General features: G+C 38.5%; 1 protein-coding gene across 16 annotated transcripts in view; it reads left to right on the top strand.

Moving 5' to 3' along the window:
- Positions 1 to 12,915, top strand: part of KLF12 (KLF transcription factor 12) — a 458,965-nt gene extending 446,050 nt beyond the window's left edge. For all 16 annotated transcript variants that reach the window (XM_063714935.1, XM_063714934.1, XM_063714937.1 and 13 more), the window contains one exon: positions 3,322 to 12,915. In XM_063714935.1, the coding sequence (XP_063571005.1) occupies positions 3,322 to 3,503 (182 nt within the window). In that variant the 3' untranslated portion in view covers positions 3,504 to 12,915. The remainder of the gene's footprint in view (positions 1 to 3,321) is intronic.
- Positions 12,916 to 13,185: the final 270 nt, after the last annotated feature.

The raw sequence follows: 13,185 nt of genomic DNA, 5'->3' as shown, positions 1-13,185 counted from the left end.
GATCCTAATTTGAGATTAAGTGATTGAACTGTAACTAAAACATTCCCTCACCCACCCATTTCAAACACCCATTGTGTAATATATAATCCCAATTCAATAAGCTAACGTATTCATGAAGCTTACAAAAAGCAGAGATGGCCATCTCTTATAAAAATCAGGGGTTGGCAAACCCTCTCCGTAGAGGACTAGATAGTAAAGGTCTTAGGCATTGAAGGCCATACATTATATGTTGCAACTATTCAACTCTTCCATCTCTGGAAAACAGCCAGAATGATGTGTAAATAAATAAATGTGGCTGTGCTCCAATAAAAATTTATTTATGGACACAAATTTAAATTGTATATAATGTTTATGCATAAAATATTCCTCTTGATTGTTTTTTCAACCTTTAAAATTGTAAAAGTGGGAACTACAGTATACTACCCCCTGCTCTAGATTTTCAAGTGGAAAGGACATAACTACCATTATTAAATAGCCAACATAAAAATAAAAGTATAACTGGTATCATTTTAAGGAAGAAATTAGAGAATTTTAAGTGACTCAATTGGAAGTACAAAAAAAGCTAGACAGCACCTGAGGTATAAATCGTCTCTACCTTGCGATCAGCCTCTCACATCCTTGTTAAGAGGAGCCTGGAAGTTCTTGTCTACCTCTCCTCCCCAGGTGCACTCCTGTTATGGAACCCCTTCCTTCACTATCTGGAATGTCAAGGGCAGGATCCAGCAGCTTATCTTTTCTTTTCTTTTCTTTTCTTTTCCCCTCCCCTCCTCCTCCCCCTTCCCCTCCCCTCCTCCTCCCCCTTCCCCTCCCCCTTTCCTCTCTCTTTTCTTTCTTTCTTTCGGGGTCGTACTTTGCCACCCAGGCTGGAGTGCAGTAACACAATCATAGCTCACTGCGGCCTTAAACTCCTGGACTCAAGCAATTCTTCTGCCTCAGCCTCCCCAGTAGCTGGAACTACAGGTGCATGCCACTGCACCTAGCTAATTAAAAAAAAAAAAATTCTGGAGAGACAGGATGTCACTTTGTTGCCCAGGCTGATCTTGAACTCCTGGCCTGAAGTGATTCTCCCACCTCGGCCTCCCAAAGTGCTGGGATTACTGCTGTAAGCAACCACACCCAGCCAGTTTATCTAATCTCATGTGTACTTCCTCACCAAGACACGTCCTCCTACTACACAACTAAGCAATGCTCATCTCCAGTGAAGATGAAATTTTATTGTTTTCTTTTTAGGCCTTACACTCTCTCTAGCTGGTTCCATAGCAACACAGGAAATAGCTAAGAAATGGCTCTCGGTGACCAACATCCAACTAGCTCAGCTCAATGTACCAAAGATGGATGTATTTTTCAAAAGATGAATTATATCAGCCCAACTTATTAGAACCCATGCTCATAGTATAAATTTCAAAAACATGTAGAGATGACATGTAACACGTAAAAAAAGCATGTAGATAATACTATATAGTAGACCTCCCATCTTTCTAAGTTAGGGGTTTTGCTGATTTTTGTTTCGTTTCTGTCAGACTTTGGTCAGTAGACATATGCAAATACAGTTTTGTCTCCATGGGACAACCACAGTGAATCAGAAGTTGAGGTTTGGTGTCAATCCAGGCAGTAGGCTTTTTCTTAAAAGGAGCCCTTTCAGAAAAACCTAGAGCAACCTGGGGCCACAATTAGTGCATCAGTATTTCTAGATTTAACAGGCCTGAACTATTCACTCTCTTCTGAAAGGGCTGCTTGATCCTGGAAGAATCCACATAAACAGCATTGATTTAACAGTTGAATGAAAAATGTTGGGTCCAGTTTGGTCTAGTTTTCCCACGTAGGCATTACCTGCACATCTCATTTATAGGGTCCTGTAGTTTACCATATATGTTCCTATGTGTGTGTATTTGTGTGGGTGTGTTGCAGTTTTATTAATACATTCAAGTACTTGCTTGGCAGCTATTCTAGGCTCCAGTGATACTGAAATAGTAGAGGCAGAATAGTCCCAGATATTCGGAAACTGGTAGAGAAGGGCATCTAAACGAAATCTTTATGGTATATTGTGATAGGTGATGTCATAGAAATAGGAAGTGAATAATTTGGGAGTACCTAAGAAAGTGACACTAACTCTGTCTGAGGATGTGACAACATTTAGATGGGGTAAGAATTATCCATTCCACTGTAAAATAGTGAAAAGCACTGGATTGAGAGCCATGCACATCTTTTTACTGGCTTTGAGTAATGTTACTACCTTAAGCCTCAGTTTTCTCATCTGTGAAGTGGTGTCAACAGTACTCACTTTGTAGCTTCATGCATAGGGAACAGCAGATAGCTCCCTTCCCTATCTTAGGCTCTTTTCACCAGAGGCCGTTTGTGGCCAAGAAGCACATTGTAGATTGTTGGGTGTAAGAGGCAGAAGAGAGATCAGTTTTTGTGGGGTTGCATGGGGACAGGCCTCCTATTCTGAATGAGATCCAGGAAAACAGCACACCTGGGTCAACTATTGTCCCACTCCCCCTGGGAGCTCATTTGGACAATGGCTAGTGTATCTTTTCCCAGCACAGCCTTTGCATATTTTACTGTCCTTACAAGTTGACTGAGAGGCCCGGTCAAATTACATACTTCTTCAGACAGCTTTTCTCTGTGAATTTTAGCTCTAGGACCAACGTGGTGATTTCTCAGGGCTTACCCTGATTCTTAAGTCCTGAAAAATGTACTTAAAGTTTACACTATTAAGGCATCTAGGATTTTCCCCCAAAGAACAAGCAAAAAGTAGGTATCTATGAACAATATGTACTTAATACCTGATATCTGGGGGTAGTAGAGTACATTATTGTTCAGTAAAATTTTGTGTATATTCTTGGACATTGTGTTTTAAAATAGCCTTAAGCCATCTAAGTGATGCACAGTTGGTGGGGGGAAGGGTGGGCGGGGGGAGGTGTTGAAACAAAGCATAACTGCTTGACCGTAAGAATTTTTCGTGACTTTCAGCCTTAAAATCAAATCAAACTGGGTAAAGCTTTAATAATTTCTTTTTAGTCTACTAGTGGTGATATATCCAATGGCAGTCAATCCATGCCTTTTGATATGTTGATGGCAAAGTCATAATGGAGGACACCAGTGTTAACTAGCTTGCCAGATGTCACAGCAGGCAAGACGAGATGAAACCGTCACCTGTCTGACCCAGACCGCTGGTGGGATGGTAAGGTTTCCCGACAAAGAGTTACCAACTGGAAAATTCATTGAGAACACCAGTTTCTCAAAATAGAGTACTGTCCTGGTTGTTTTGGCAAAGTGATGGATGGAGCCCCAAAGCTTGTGTTCCTTTGTTTCTTCCAGGAGAGAAACCCTACAAGTGTACCTGGGAAGGCTGCACCTGGAAGTTCGCTCGTTCAGATGAACTGACGAGGCATTACCGCAAACACACGGGAGTGAAGCCATTCAAGTGCGCGGACTGTGATCGCAGCTTTTCCCGGTCAGATCATTTGGCCCTGCACCGCCGGAGGCATATGTTGGTGTGAGGAATGCTACCTGTCCAGCTGAGCGTAAGAGCTGGATCTCTTAGCGGCACCCAATTCAGCAGGGCTGAATCCCCTTCACAGTGTTAACACAAAAGGGCATCACCATCCCATGATGTCTGAAACCAGAGCAGGAAAAAGAAGGCACACTTCTTTTGGTCTGAAGGTAACCCCCATCATGACTACACGAGAACCGTCTTTACGCGGGCCTGGGAGCTCAGTGACATAAATGCTGAAGAGACAGGCATTGTTTTCCGTGCTGTGTCCTCTGCCATTTAAAGATGTTTGTAGCTTGTACATTTTCTGAGCTGTCAGACATTTTGTTATTGATACCTTAAAGGTCACCTACCACAAATTGATGGCTAGAGCAAGACCTTTTAAATTTGGATGAATCTCCCATCATCCCATCCCTTAACCCCTTTTTACAGAAATTTTCGTTACAATCTGAGTAAGCTAGAACACACATCCAATCTGTTACCAGCAAGCAGCATGAAAGTAGAAATGAAGAAGCAGATGGAGAGGTCCCATTACCTGCAAAGAAAGGGCACTCAGGCAGCCCTTTGCAATCGCGATGGCGGCCACTAGATACCACTCGCAACTTGTCATTCTGCCATGCCCTGAAGAAAACCAACATTGAATCTTTCATTTGTTTGTCGTTGATTGTTTTTGTTTTGTTTCGATTCTGTTTTGTTCATCTGTTCGAGCAGAGGGGCAGTTGAAGTCTCGTCCTGGTCTCTGCCCTGGCATGGACTGGCACAGAGGTGTTCTGTAGTTGAATAGGAAGAGCCTGTCTAAAAAACTACTGCCCCACTTCAAATTGCAGTGTTCTGTCACCTAGGCATCATCTCTTCCTGCCCCTAGTATTTGATTACAAGGAACCAGGGGAAAAAAACTTTCTTAGACACACTGGCACCAAGGTAAGAGGTGGGGCTGCCCAGGCAAAGTCAGTGAACATGAAAAATCAGACAAAGCAGAGATGGAAATAATGCGCCTCTTGAGGAGAAAAGCAATAATGAATAAAAGGACTTTCCTACAATAACTTCACTGAGGACTCACGTTACCAATTTTCATACTTACTAAAGGGATTGTAAAAAACACCCCAGCATTTTAGATGTCTTGGTTCCATTTACAGCACTGAGGTAATCTTTCTGCTGTTTGTTGTCCTGCTTGGTTGAGTACCACAATTAAAGATTATGCTCCCCTTTTCTTGTTTGAAAACAGTTATTTGGTGACTAGAAAGGCAAGGGAGGCATAGCTGGGAATTAACTCTTCGGTTAATGGGTCAGTTCTCCTTGGAACTGAATCAGTGGAAAGAGAATGCCTCCCATAGAAAGCCCAACATGGTGCTAGTTTCCTCTCTTGGAGAGCCAAGGATAAGTGACTCTCCAATAGGTTCTTCTATACAGATTTCATTTTCTAAACTGTATCAGGACCCAGGTGTCCTGCATTGGCATCTGCAGGGATATTGAACCCACTCATCCTGTGCGGAGGGTGAGAGGAAGGTGTTAGTTCCGTCAGCCCCCTAAAATTATGAACCTTTTTGCAACTAGCAAAATATACAGTAAACAAGCAATACATCACCAACAACCATTCTTTCAGAAAAATTACCATATTTTTGTCCCCACTACAAGCTGGGTTTTTTTCCAGCTTTCTGTGGCTGAGGGGCTTGGTGAGATTTTTTGTTGTTGTTATTGTTGTTGTTGCTAGAATTTTTTATAGCTTAGATATAAAAGGTCTCCAACAAAGACCTTTGCAATATATTTTAATTACAAACACTTGATTTTGGGAATTGCACATATTAACCTCACAATATTACTAGCTCATTTTTAAATGTCTGGACATTCTGAAATAATTTCCGGTTACAGAATTATCCTTTTTAGGATCATCTTCTAATTCAGATAATCTTATTCTGATGAAGCGAGAACTATGAACGTTGAAACAAGGACAATTTGTGTTGGATGGTATTCAAAGGAATTTTTTAAAACATTGAGCAACAGTGTAATGATTTTCAGGTCAAATTATGGCTTCACAAATATGTGTTCTATATTGTCTGCCAGGTCTCAAAAATTCATCAGGCAGTTTCCCTCCAACAAGGGCTGCAGTTCTAGTGATAAATAGCATCTTTAGCTACACAGTCTACTACTCATCAACCAGTGGGTTTTTTTTACCACCTGGAAAGTTTTTTTGTACTGTATGCAACTCCTACTTCACATTGCCTGTGACCATTCAGAATAGAAAAAGGTCATGATGCATGCCAGTGTTGGTTACTAGTCAGTGACAGAGAACACAGAGAGGGACAAACACAGCCATGAACCCCCTGGCACTAGTACCAGCACCTAGTTGGCAAGTAGTCGGTGCATCCCTCAAGTGAAGTGTAGATTTGTATTTAGTCCTGCTTGCTCTCATAAAAGGAGCCAGTCCTTTTCTCTGCTGAAAGATGTCTTGAGAGTATTACAGGTGGACTTGGTTTTTAGAATTCATAAAACTGACAGGCAGGGGAAGCTTCCTGAGTGACAGCTTGGTTTAAATTTAGCACAGAACTAAATGAGTTGCACTTTTCTAATAACATAGGATGGATTTGGGGAAGGGAACATTTTTCCTCATCCTCTGAAAGTGGAAACCAGACTGAGATGGTAAGTTAACTGATAAAACCTGTCAGCATTCCATCGTTTTCCCCTTTTGACATATCAGTACTTCTAAGAAGGGATCTAAGCACAATTAAGTGAATGAGTCTCGGGTCTAGCCTCAGGAACTGAAACTTCTTTGGGGCTTGTCTTGAGACATGGCAAATTCTCCTTGGTGAGTTTTCTAAAAGTATTTCCCCATGGAAAGGAAAAAGTGGTTTGGGACAGAAAGAAATGGAATGTCTTCAGTCATGGAAGAGCCTCCATTTCATCTCATGTCCATTTCTAGCCTCTTTCAAAAAGCACAGTGCATCATGAGCAACAGAAAAGCAGTAGAATCCTAAAGGACTTATCAGTTGTTCCATAACTAGAAGCATTCTTTGATTTTAAATTTGGAGCTGTTCAGTTTGCAGCTGGGGATATGTGCATGGTTGGGAACTTATACACATAGAGCCATTAACTACTTAAGCAGCTGCAGTAGACCTGATTTTCTGTTTGCAGTATAGAGATTGATTTCAAGGGAGTTACATTATTTGAAAAGTTACGACTTTCAGCCTTTGAGGTTTTAAGAATCCCTTTTCATGTTCTGATCTTAAGTTGTTTGAAAAAAGATTCACGCTTCTGCATCCACCTCTGCCCTCATTCTGTCAGTTGTGTGTGGACTCTGAGAAGCCTGCTTGATAACTTGTCTTAAGTTCTATTAAGGCAGTTAGACTGAGATTTCTAATGACTTTACCATAAAGATTATACTTCTGCCTGGCATTGTTTCTATAAAACACTATAGGATATTTGTTTTCAAAAGCAGTTGAGTAACAGCAACATAAACCACATTTTTTAAAAAAATGAGCACTTTTCATTCACTTGAAAGCTTAAGTGGGAAAAAGGAAGATGATTGTCAGGGGAAAAACTTACAAAATGCTACAGTGTTTACAAATGCCAGTTCCAGGTATTAGAAAGGCCATTTTCATTATGGTTCAAATTTGGAATAGCTTATGCAAAGATTGTGTTCATTTTTATACAATTCTTTTTAACTTTAAATTGCCATTTGTGTTTTAAACATAATTCTGCACTTTGAAATCAGTTCATTAGAATGATAACATTTATATGGATAAAGATGCAGTATTCCTTATTCTGTACTTGATTTATTATACTTACCAAAGCTGCAACTGAATAAATCTGATGAGGTGAGGCCTTCAAATGTATTACTACGCCTTTGTTATGTTGTTATGACTGCTTAGAAATGTAGCCATGATGTTGTTCTAAAGATGTCTTAACATTTATAGTGAGGATTGACAGAAATTAAGCAGTGTTAAGAATACCAGCATCCATGTTACAGTCTGCGTATAAGGGACTGAATGTGAGGTAACTCTTATGAATCATAATAGGCCCAGAAAGCCTTAATATTCATAGTTCATAATGCAGTCTCAGATTTTGCTCTTCAGTGTTGCCTGTAAACTTAGCAGGTAAATGTATTCTAGTATAAAATATCATTGACCAAATCTCTTCCTTTAGTTTTTCTGAGGTAGTGCATCCCATTAAAAAAGTCTCTTCAATTTGATTTGGCATTAGTTTAGAAAGGGGTTTGGTAAGTCATGTCTTCCATATGACATTTCTACTCATCCCCACACTGCCTTCCACTTAACCTGTACAGACAGCCCCAACACATGGACATGTGTGTACACAACTGTATATGCAGCAGCCAGTGGGCTAACAAATATCAACAAAGTACTTTTTTAAAAAGAATTTGTAATAATCCATGCTGTCTAGAAATGTGAGTTACTTACCTTATTAGGAAACCGGCTTATAATACTATATGTGACTCTGCCTGCATTTTATAGTTAAGAAATGTACATAAAAATTGCTATATTTTCACAGTTTCATTATAGAGTAATGTCTGTTTAGTAACCCATGTCCATTGATACTTTAAATATGCTAATTACTGAGCAATTGCAATAGAAATCCAGATTTTCATAAGAAAATGAAATAGAAGGATACTGCATCTTTGAAAAATAGAGTGAAGATATTTTACTGTATTCGTAACATATGTGATAGTGGAAAAAGTATTTTCAAACTCACAAATTTTACAGAGGTTGTAAATAGTTTGATGAAGTATGTTGGGAAAGAGAGCTTCTAGTTTTCATCACAATAAAAGGAAAAAACTTGTTCAGATATGCCTTGTATATCTTACACACAATGAGCGAAATTGCCATGGGAACTGTGTCCAACTTTGTCAGAGCATGTTCTTCGTGTTCTGTTCAAAATAGAGTGGCCACTTGTCATGGTTTAGCCAGGATGGTTTAAAATATAATGAAGTCATTTTAAGTTGCAGACAACTGATTCCAAACTAGTAATGTCTTTTCCTGAAAAGGGCAAAACAGCTGCACAGGATTTTGCTTGTACTAAAGAGGAGCATCTTACAATTGTTCTCTTTTCTCAGTTATCTCCCTCCTCAACAGAGTGTGAACAACCATACAGGTGTTTATTCTTGTTTTATTCCAGGGAGACTGCTTTTAGGTATAACTACATGTTGACAAGATTAAGTGCTGTGGATATGGCCACATGTTAAATGAATCTATACTCGCAGTAGGAATAAGCTAATGCCCATTTTCAGAAATAAATTAAATGCTGAAAGTGCCTGTCAGTAAATATTATGACCAATGAGATATTCCTATACTTTTACACAGCAATAATTCTTAATAAGACTGGGTTTTTTCCTGCACATGTAAACACACACACACATACCCACACACACACACAGAGTAAATACATGCACATAGTAAATCAAATCTGTTCACATGCCCACAAAAAAAGCTTTTATATCTTTCAAATAAACTTAATCTTGTTTACATTAACATTTCTTAATTTGATCCTTCTAACTTGCAGAACGTAAGAACACAAATCTGAACATTAAGTTTATCTTCAGTGAACACTATTGCATATGGTAATTATAATTTCCGGATAAAAAGTTGACTGTCATTTGCCCCAAACTTATGAAACAGTATGTATGATTCAAAAAGTTTTGCTCAGTTAAAAACACCAATTTATTTAGCGCAAAAGACTGAAGGATATTTGTTTGCTTGTTCATTTTATCCACTCATATCAAACGCACAAATTCATCTTTACATTTCTTCATTCCCCTTTCCCCTAATATTTCCTATTATCATCTAAGAATCATTTTGGAATGAATATTGACAGAATCATTTCTCCCCAAAAAGTCTGTTGAAGTACTACTGACACTTAATAAGCCTAGCCTTTAACCAGTTTTGCAGTTAGTCCTAAAAATTACCAGATACAGATTCAGAGGCTCACAGGTTTTTTTCCTGTAATTACTGTACTGCTAAAAGTGGAGTCATGGATAGAAATATACAGTGAGATTATATGAATAGACATGAACCCTGGAAATTCTCCAACCCTGCCATCTCAGAGCACAAATTCACCCAAACAAGCTACTGAGGCTATCAGTAAAATTATACTCATACAGAGTCACACATCGGGTAAGGGCAATTTTAAAAGTAGGACTGTGATTAAACATTCAGGCTTTAGACTTCCACGATGGACTCAGACCACAGGCCTCAAAAAAACATTCACTGTTTTCTCCTCCCAGTGTTAGAAAGAAGAAAAGAGAGAAGGAAATGTACCAGGATAAGGGGGTAAAATAACCAATTAAGTGTCAAAGGAAAGCTGCTGGGTTCCTTAATCTCACTGAAGTCAAGTCTTCTGACTGGGCTTCTTTCCATGTGTTGTCTGAAAAAACTAAAGTACCTTGAAAGGTTACACATTCAGCAAACCATGAAGATAATAGCTATTCTTTATTGAACACTATGTGCCAAGCAATAGGCTAGGCAATTTTTAGATACGTTACCTCCAACCTGTACAACTTTTCTACACTTTATGGATGGGAAACGGAGGCATGGGAAGTGTGGCTGGGTTGTTCATGGATGTAGAAATAGTAAACGGCAGAGTAGGAAAGTGAAACCTCCTATCTCTGACCCGGAGGTCTGCCTGTATCTTTCCCACTCCACCACACTGCACATGGGTGTCCTGAAACCACCTTCCCAGATTCCTGACTCTCAGCAATTTTATTGTGGACAACATGCATGAGTAGTCATCATATTTTTCAAGTGAAATATCGGGACATGATATAACACATGACTTAACAATGGTACTGAATATTTGAAATCAGGCCTCTCCTGGAAAATCATGCATGAAGGATCATTATAAACAAACAATAGCAACCAGTTGTCTCCCCACACTTGTCACTTTTCTCATAAATGTCTGGCCTGGAGCTCCAAAATCATCCAAATACTTAATAGCATTTTAGCCTGAGTACACTTTCTCAGTTCCTCAACTCTTTGTATGCCTTTCCACCAACATAGACATTCTGGAATCTGCTTCAGATGCATTTGAAATTTTCACCCCCATGGAACTAGTGATTAATATCAGAGCCCACTCTTGCAGTTGGTAATGGGGTGGCAATCAAACATTCAGATGATGATAAAGGAGAGATAATGGATAATTCTTTTTCAGAGTTCTCACTTAACAGCTCTGTGTTGGAATGTTTTAAATAGTCTTATAAATAATTTGTTTATAGTATTGTTGTTAGTTTAATTGAATTTTATGTAAGAAGCTGTCCAACATCAGAGAAATGAAATTCCTCCCTCTTTTCTGTGTAGAACAAGGTCTTTGACAGTATTGATTCATGGAAGTACTAATGGACTTAGAAAACATTAAGAGAATGTCATTTCTCATAGTGTTTCTGTTTCTGAAAATGAATCTCCTGAATTATGATCTTTCTCCCTGTTACTTGGCTGGGGAAAGAGATAAAAGCTGTATAAACAAATCCTCTTCCATGCTCAAAGCAAGTGTTCCATGTGCACAACCTGCTGCAGACTGGGGCCCTTCTCAGTTAATTGGGTTTCACAAGCAATAATTTCTCCACAACAAAAACCACAACTTGAAGTGAGTTGAAAAGAGATGAATAGTGGAAACAGTCGCCTCAGTACTTTTTCTTTCTGGATTTCATCTCTAGAAATTTGAAGTGTTTGAGACAAGAGTCCACCCTTTGTGCAAGGCGAGAACCAATGAGTGGACTCCTTGTGTGAATTATTGCATCTTCTTCCAAAGCAGGTTCACCAAGACTTTCACAGAGATTCATTTTTGTTGAGAAGTAAGGGTCAATAGGAGGATAGAATTTGGATCCAAATCTAGTGATAAAAGTGTCCAAGCAATCAAAAAGTAAGATATTTTAAGGACATACCAACATCTTCCCTTTCTGCTAATTTCATGCTCCAAAGATATGGCAAAAAAAAAAATCATAGAAAATGCTTTTGCCCTACTTGTGGTCTAGTTTTCCCATGGCAGAATTTTGTAATTACATCCAGAATATAGTGTATATTTTGTTCCTCAAACTTTATTACATTGGATGGATATTGTTGAACTGGGGCACTGGTGCCTATATTCAAGGCTCTTTCCTATCAACGTGTCTGTCCACGATTTGTTGTGTTTAAAACTTCATTTTGAAAAATCACTGTCCCCCTGTGGGGTAGTGACTGTATTGTTTTGTTCATGTCTATGTGGGACACATTGCATCACATGGCAAACCAAGTCTCTGTGGATGTGAGATAAGTACTTATAAAACCAGCTTGAAAACATCGTCTTATGTATTATGTCATCTTGCATCATAATGCAATTATGTGTATCATAACATGCTCATTTAAAAAAAGAGAAACCAGCAAATTCATGTTTGTCCATAGAAGAATGTACTCAGAACTTTGTGTTGTGAAACGATGAGAACAGACCACCTTTAAGATACCCACCTGCCACTTAAAATGACTTAGTTATAATTAGTAGTAGTCTAGACGTTGTTCTTGGTGTGTGGGGGTCAATTCTAACGTCATGTTCTTTTGAATAAATCTCTCAGTCATATTTGAAAAAAAATACATGGGAATAAAGAAAAATATCATCTTTGGCCAAGTCAAGCAGGCATCTTTTTTTCTTTTCCTTGACGTTTAGCTCATTATACATGGTGATTGGATCACAAGATCCTTCCGTGTAAAAATACAAAAACATCCTTTAGTTTACAAAACAGTTATTCTAGGCTTGAAGCCTCTGAACAGCGAATTGAATAGACGGGCTGCATCTGATTTGCTTTATGGATGTAATTTTACAAAAGACTCTTGGGTCTCTGACCCCAGGGAGTTAAGAGTGCCCAGAGGAGGTCCTACACATTAAAGGATAAAGCCCCCCAATGATGCTGGCAAGCAAATGTGTTGAGTTCTTAAATCTTCATTTGGTTTTCTGTTCAGGATTTTAATTGCAAATGAATTTATTTCTCCAGTTTATCTAAAGACCTAATTTCCCAGTAGTTTCCTCTGCATTTATATACTCTGTAGTGTTTAGGCAACCCTGTTATAAGTTTATTAATATTATGTAAGTGTTGTTCTTGTATTTATGTATAGTGTATGTATTGTAAATATACTCAGAGCTTTTTTCCTTTTACTGTAAAATGGTGATTTTTTTTGCCCTATGATAATGTAAAGGGAGACCCTCCTAATGAGATTCTCTCAGAGGATGATTATTCCAGTCTATTCTCAGAGATTTAAATGAACAAGTGTTATTGTTTTTAATGGTGTCTCAGACATATTCTGTTGGTGCATTGCTTTTCTGTATTCAACTTTCCTATGAATTGAGCTGTGAACTGAAATAGAGTTTAAACCTTTAACTGTATGCATTTGTATAATTATCTGAATGAAGGCATGAAGGTTAAATAAAGCATTTTGTATGGAACAAAACTCCCTAACTGACTCAGACACTTTGGAAATCATAGTTATTAACCATTCTAATTAAACCTTTGTTATGAAAAGTTTTACCATTTGTGTATAGTAATTTAAAACACTGAACAAAATAGAGTCTATTCTAAAAAAGCAACGTTTTTATTTCATAACAGCCAGCGCCTAAGGAGGGATTGCTAGCTTAATATTTTAATGAATATAAAATCAAAAAGTAGTCCAGAGATGTAAAGTGATATGAAAAATGCATCTTTCAGAGTCCAGAATTGAATC

The sequence above is a fragment of the Pongo abelii genome, chromosome 14 (genome assembly GCF_028885655.2).
Source record: "Pongo abelii isolate AG06213 chromosome 14, NHGRI_mPonAbe1-v2.0_pri, whole genome shotgun sequence".
In the NCBI taxonomy this organism is placed as follows: Eukaryota; Metazoa; Chordata; class Mammalia; order Primates; family Hominidae; genus Pongo; species Pongo abelii.
The sequence above is the reverse complement of the archived record's forward strand: the minus strand, read 5'-3'. Positions and strand labels throughout refer to the sequence as shown.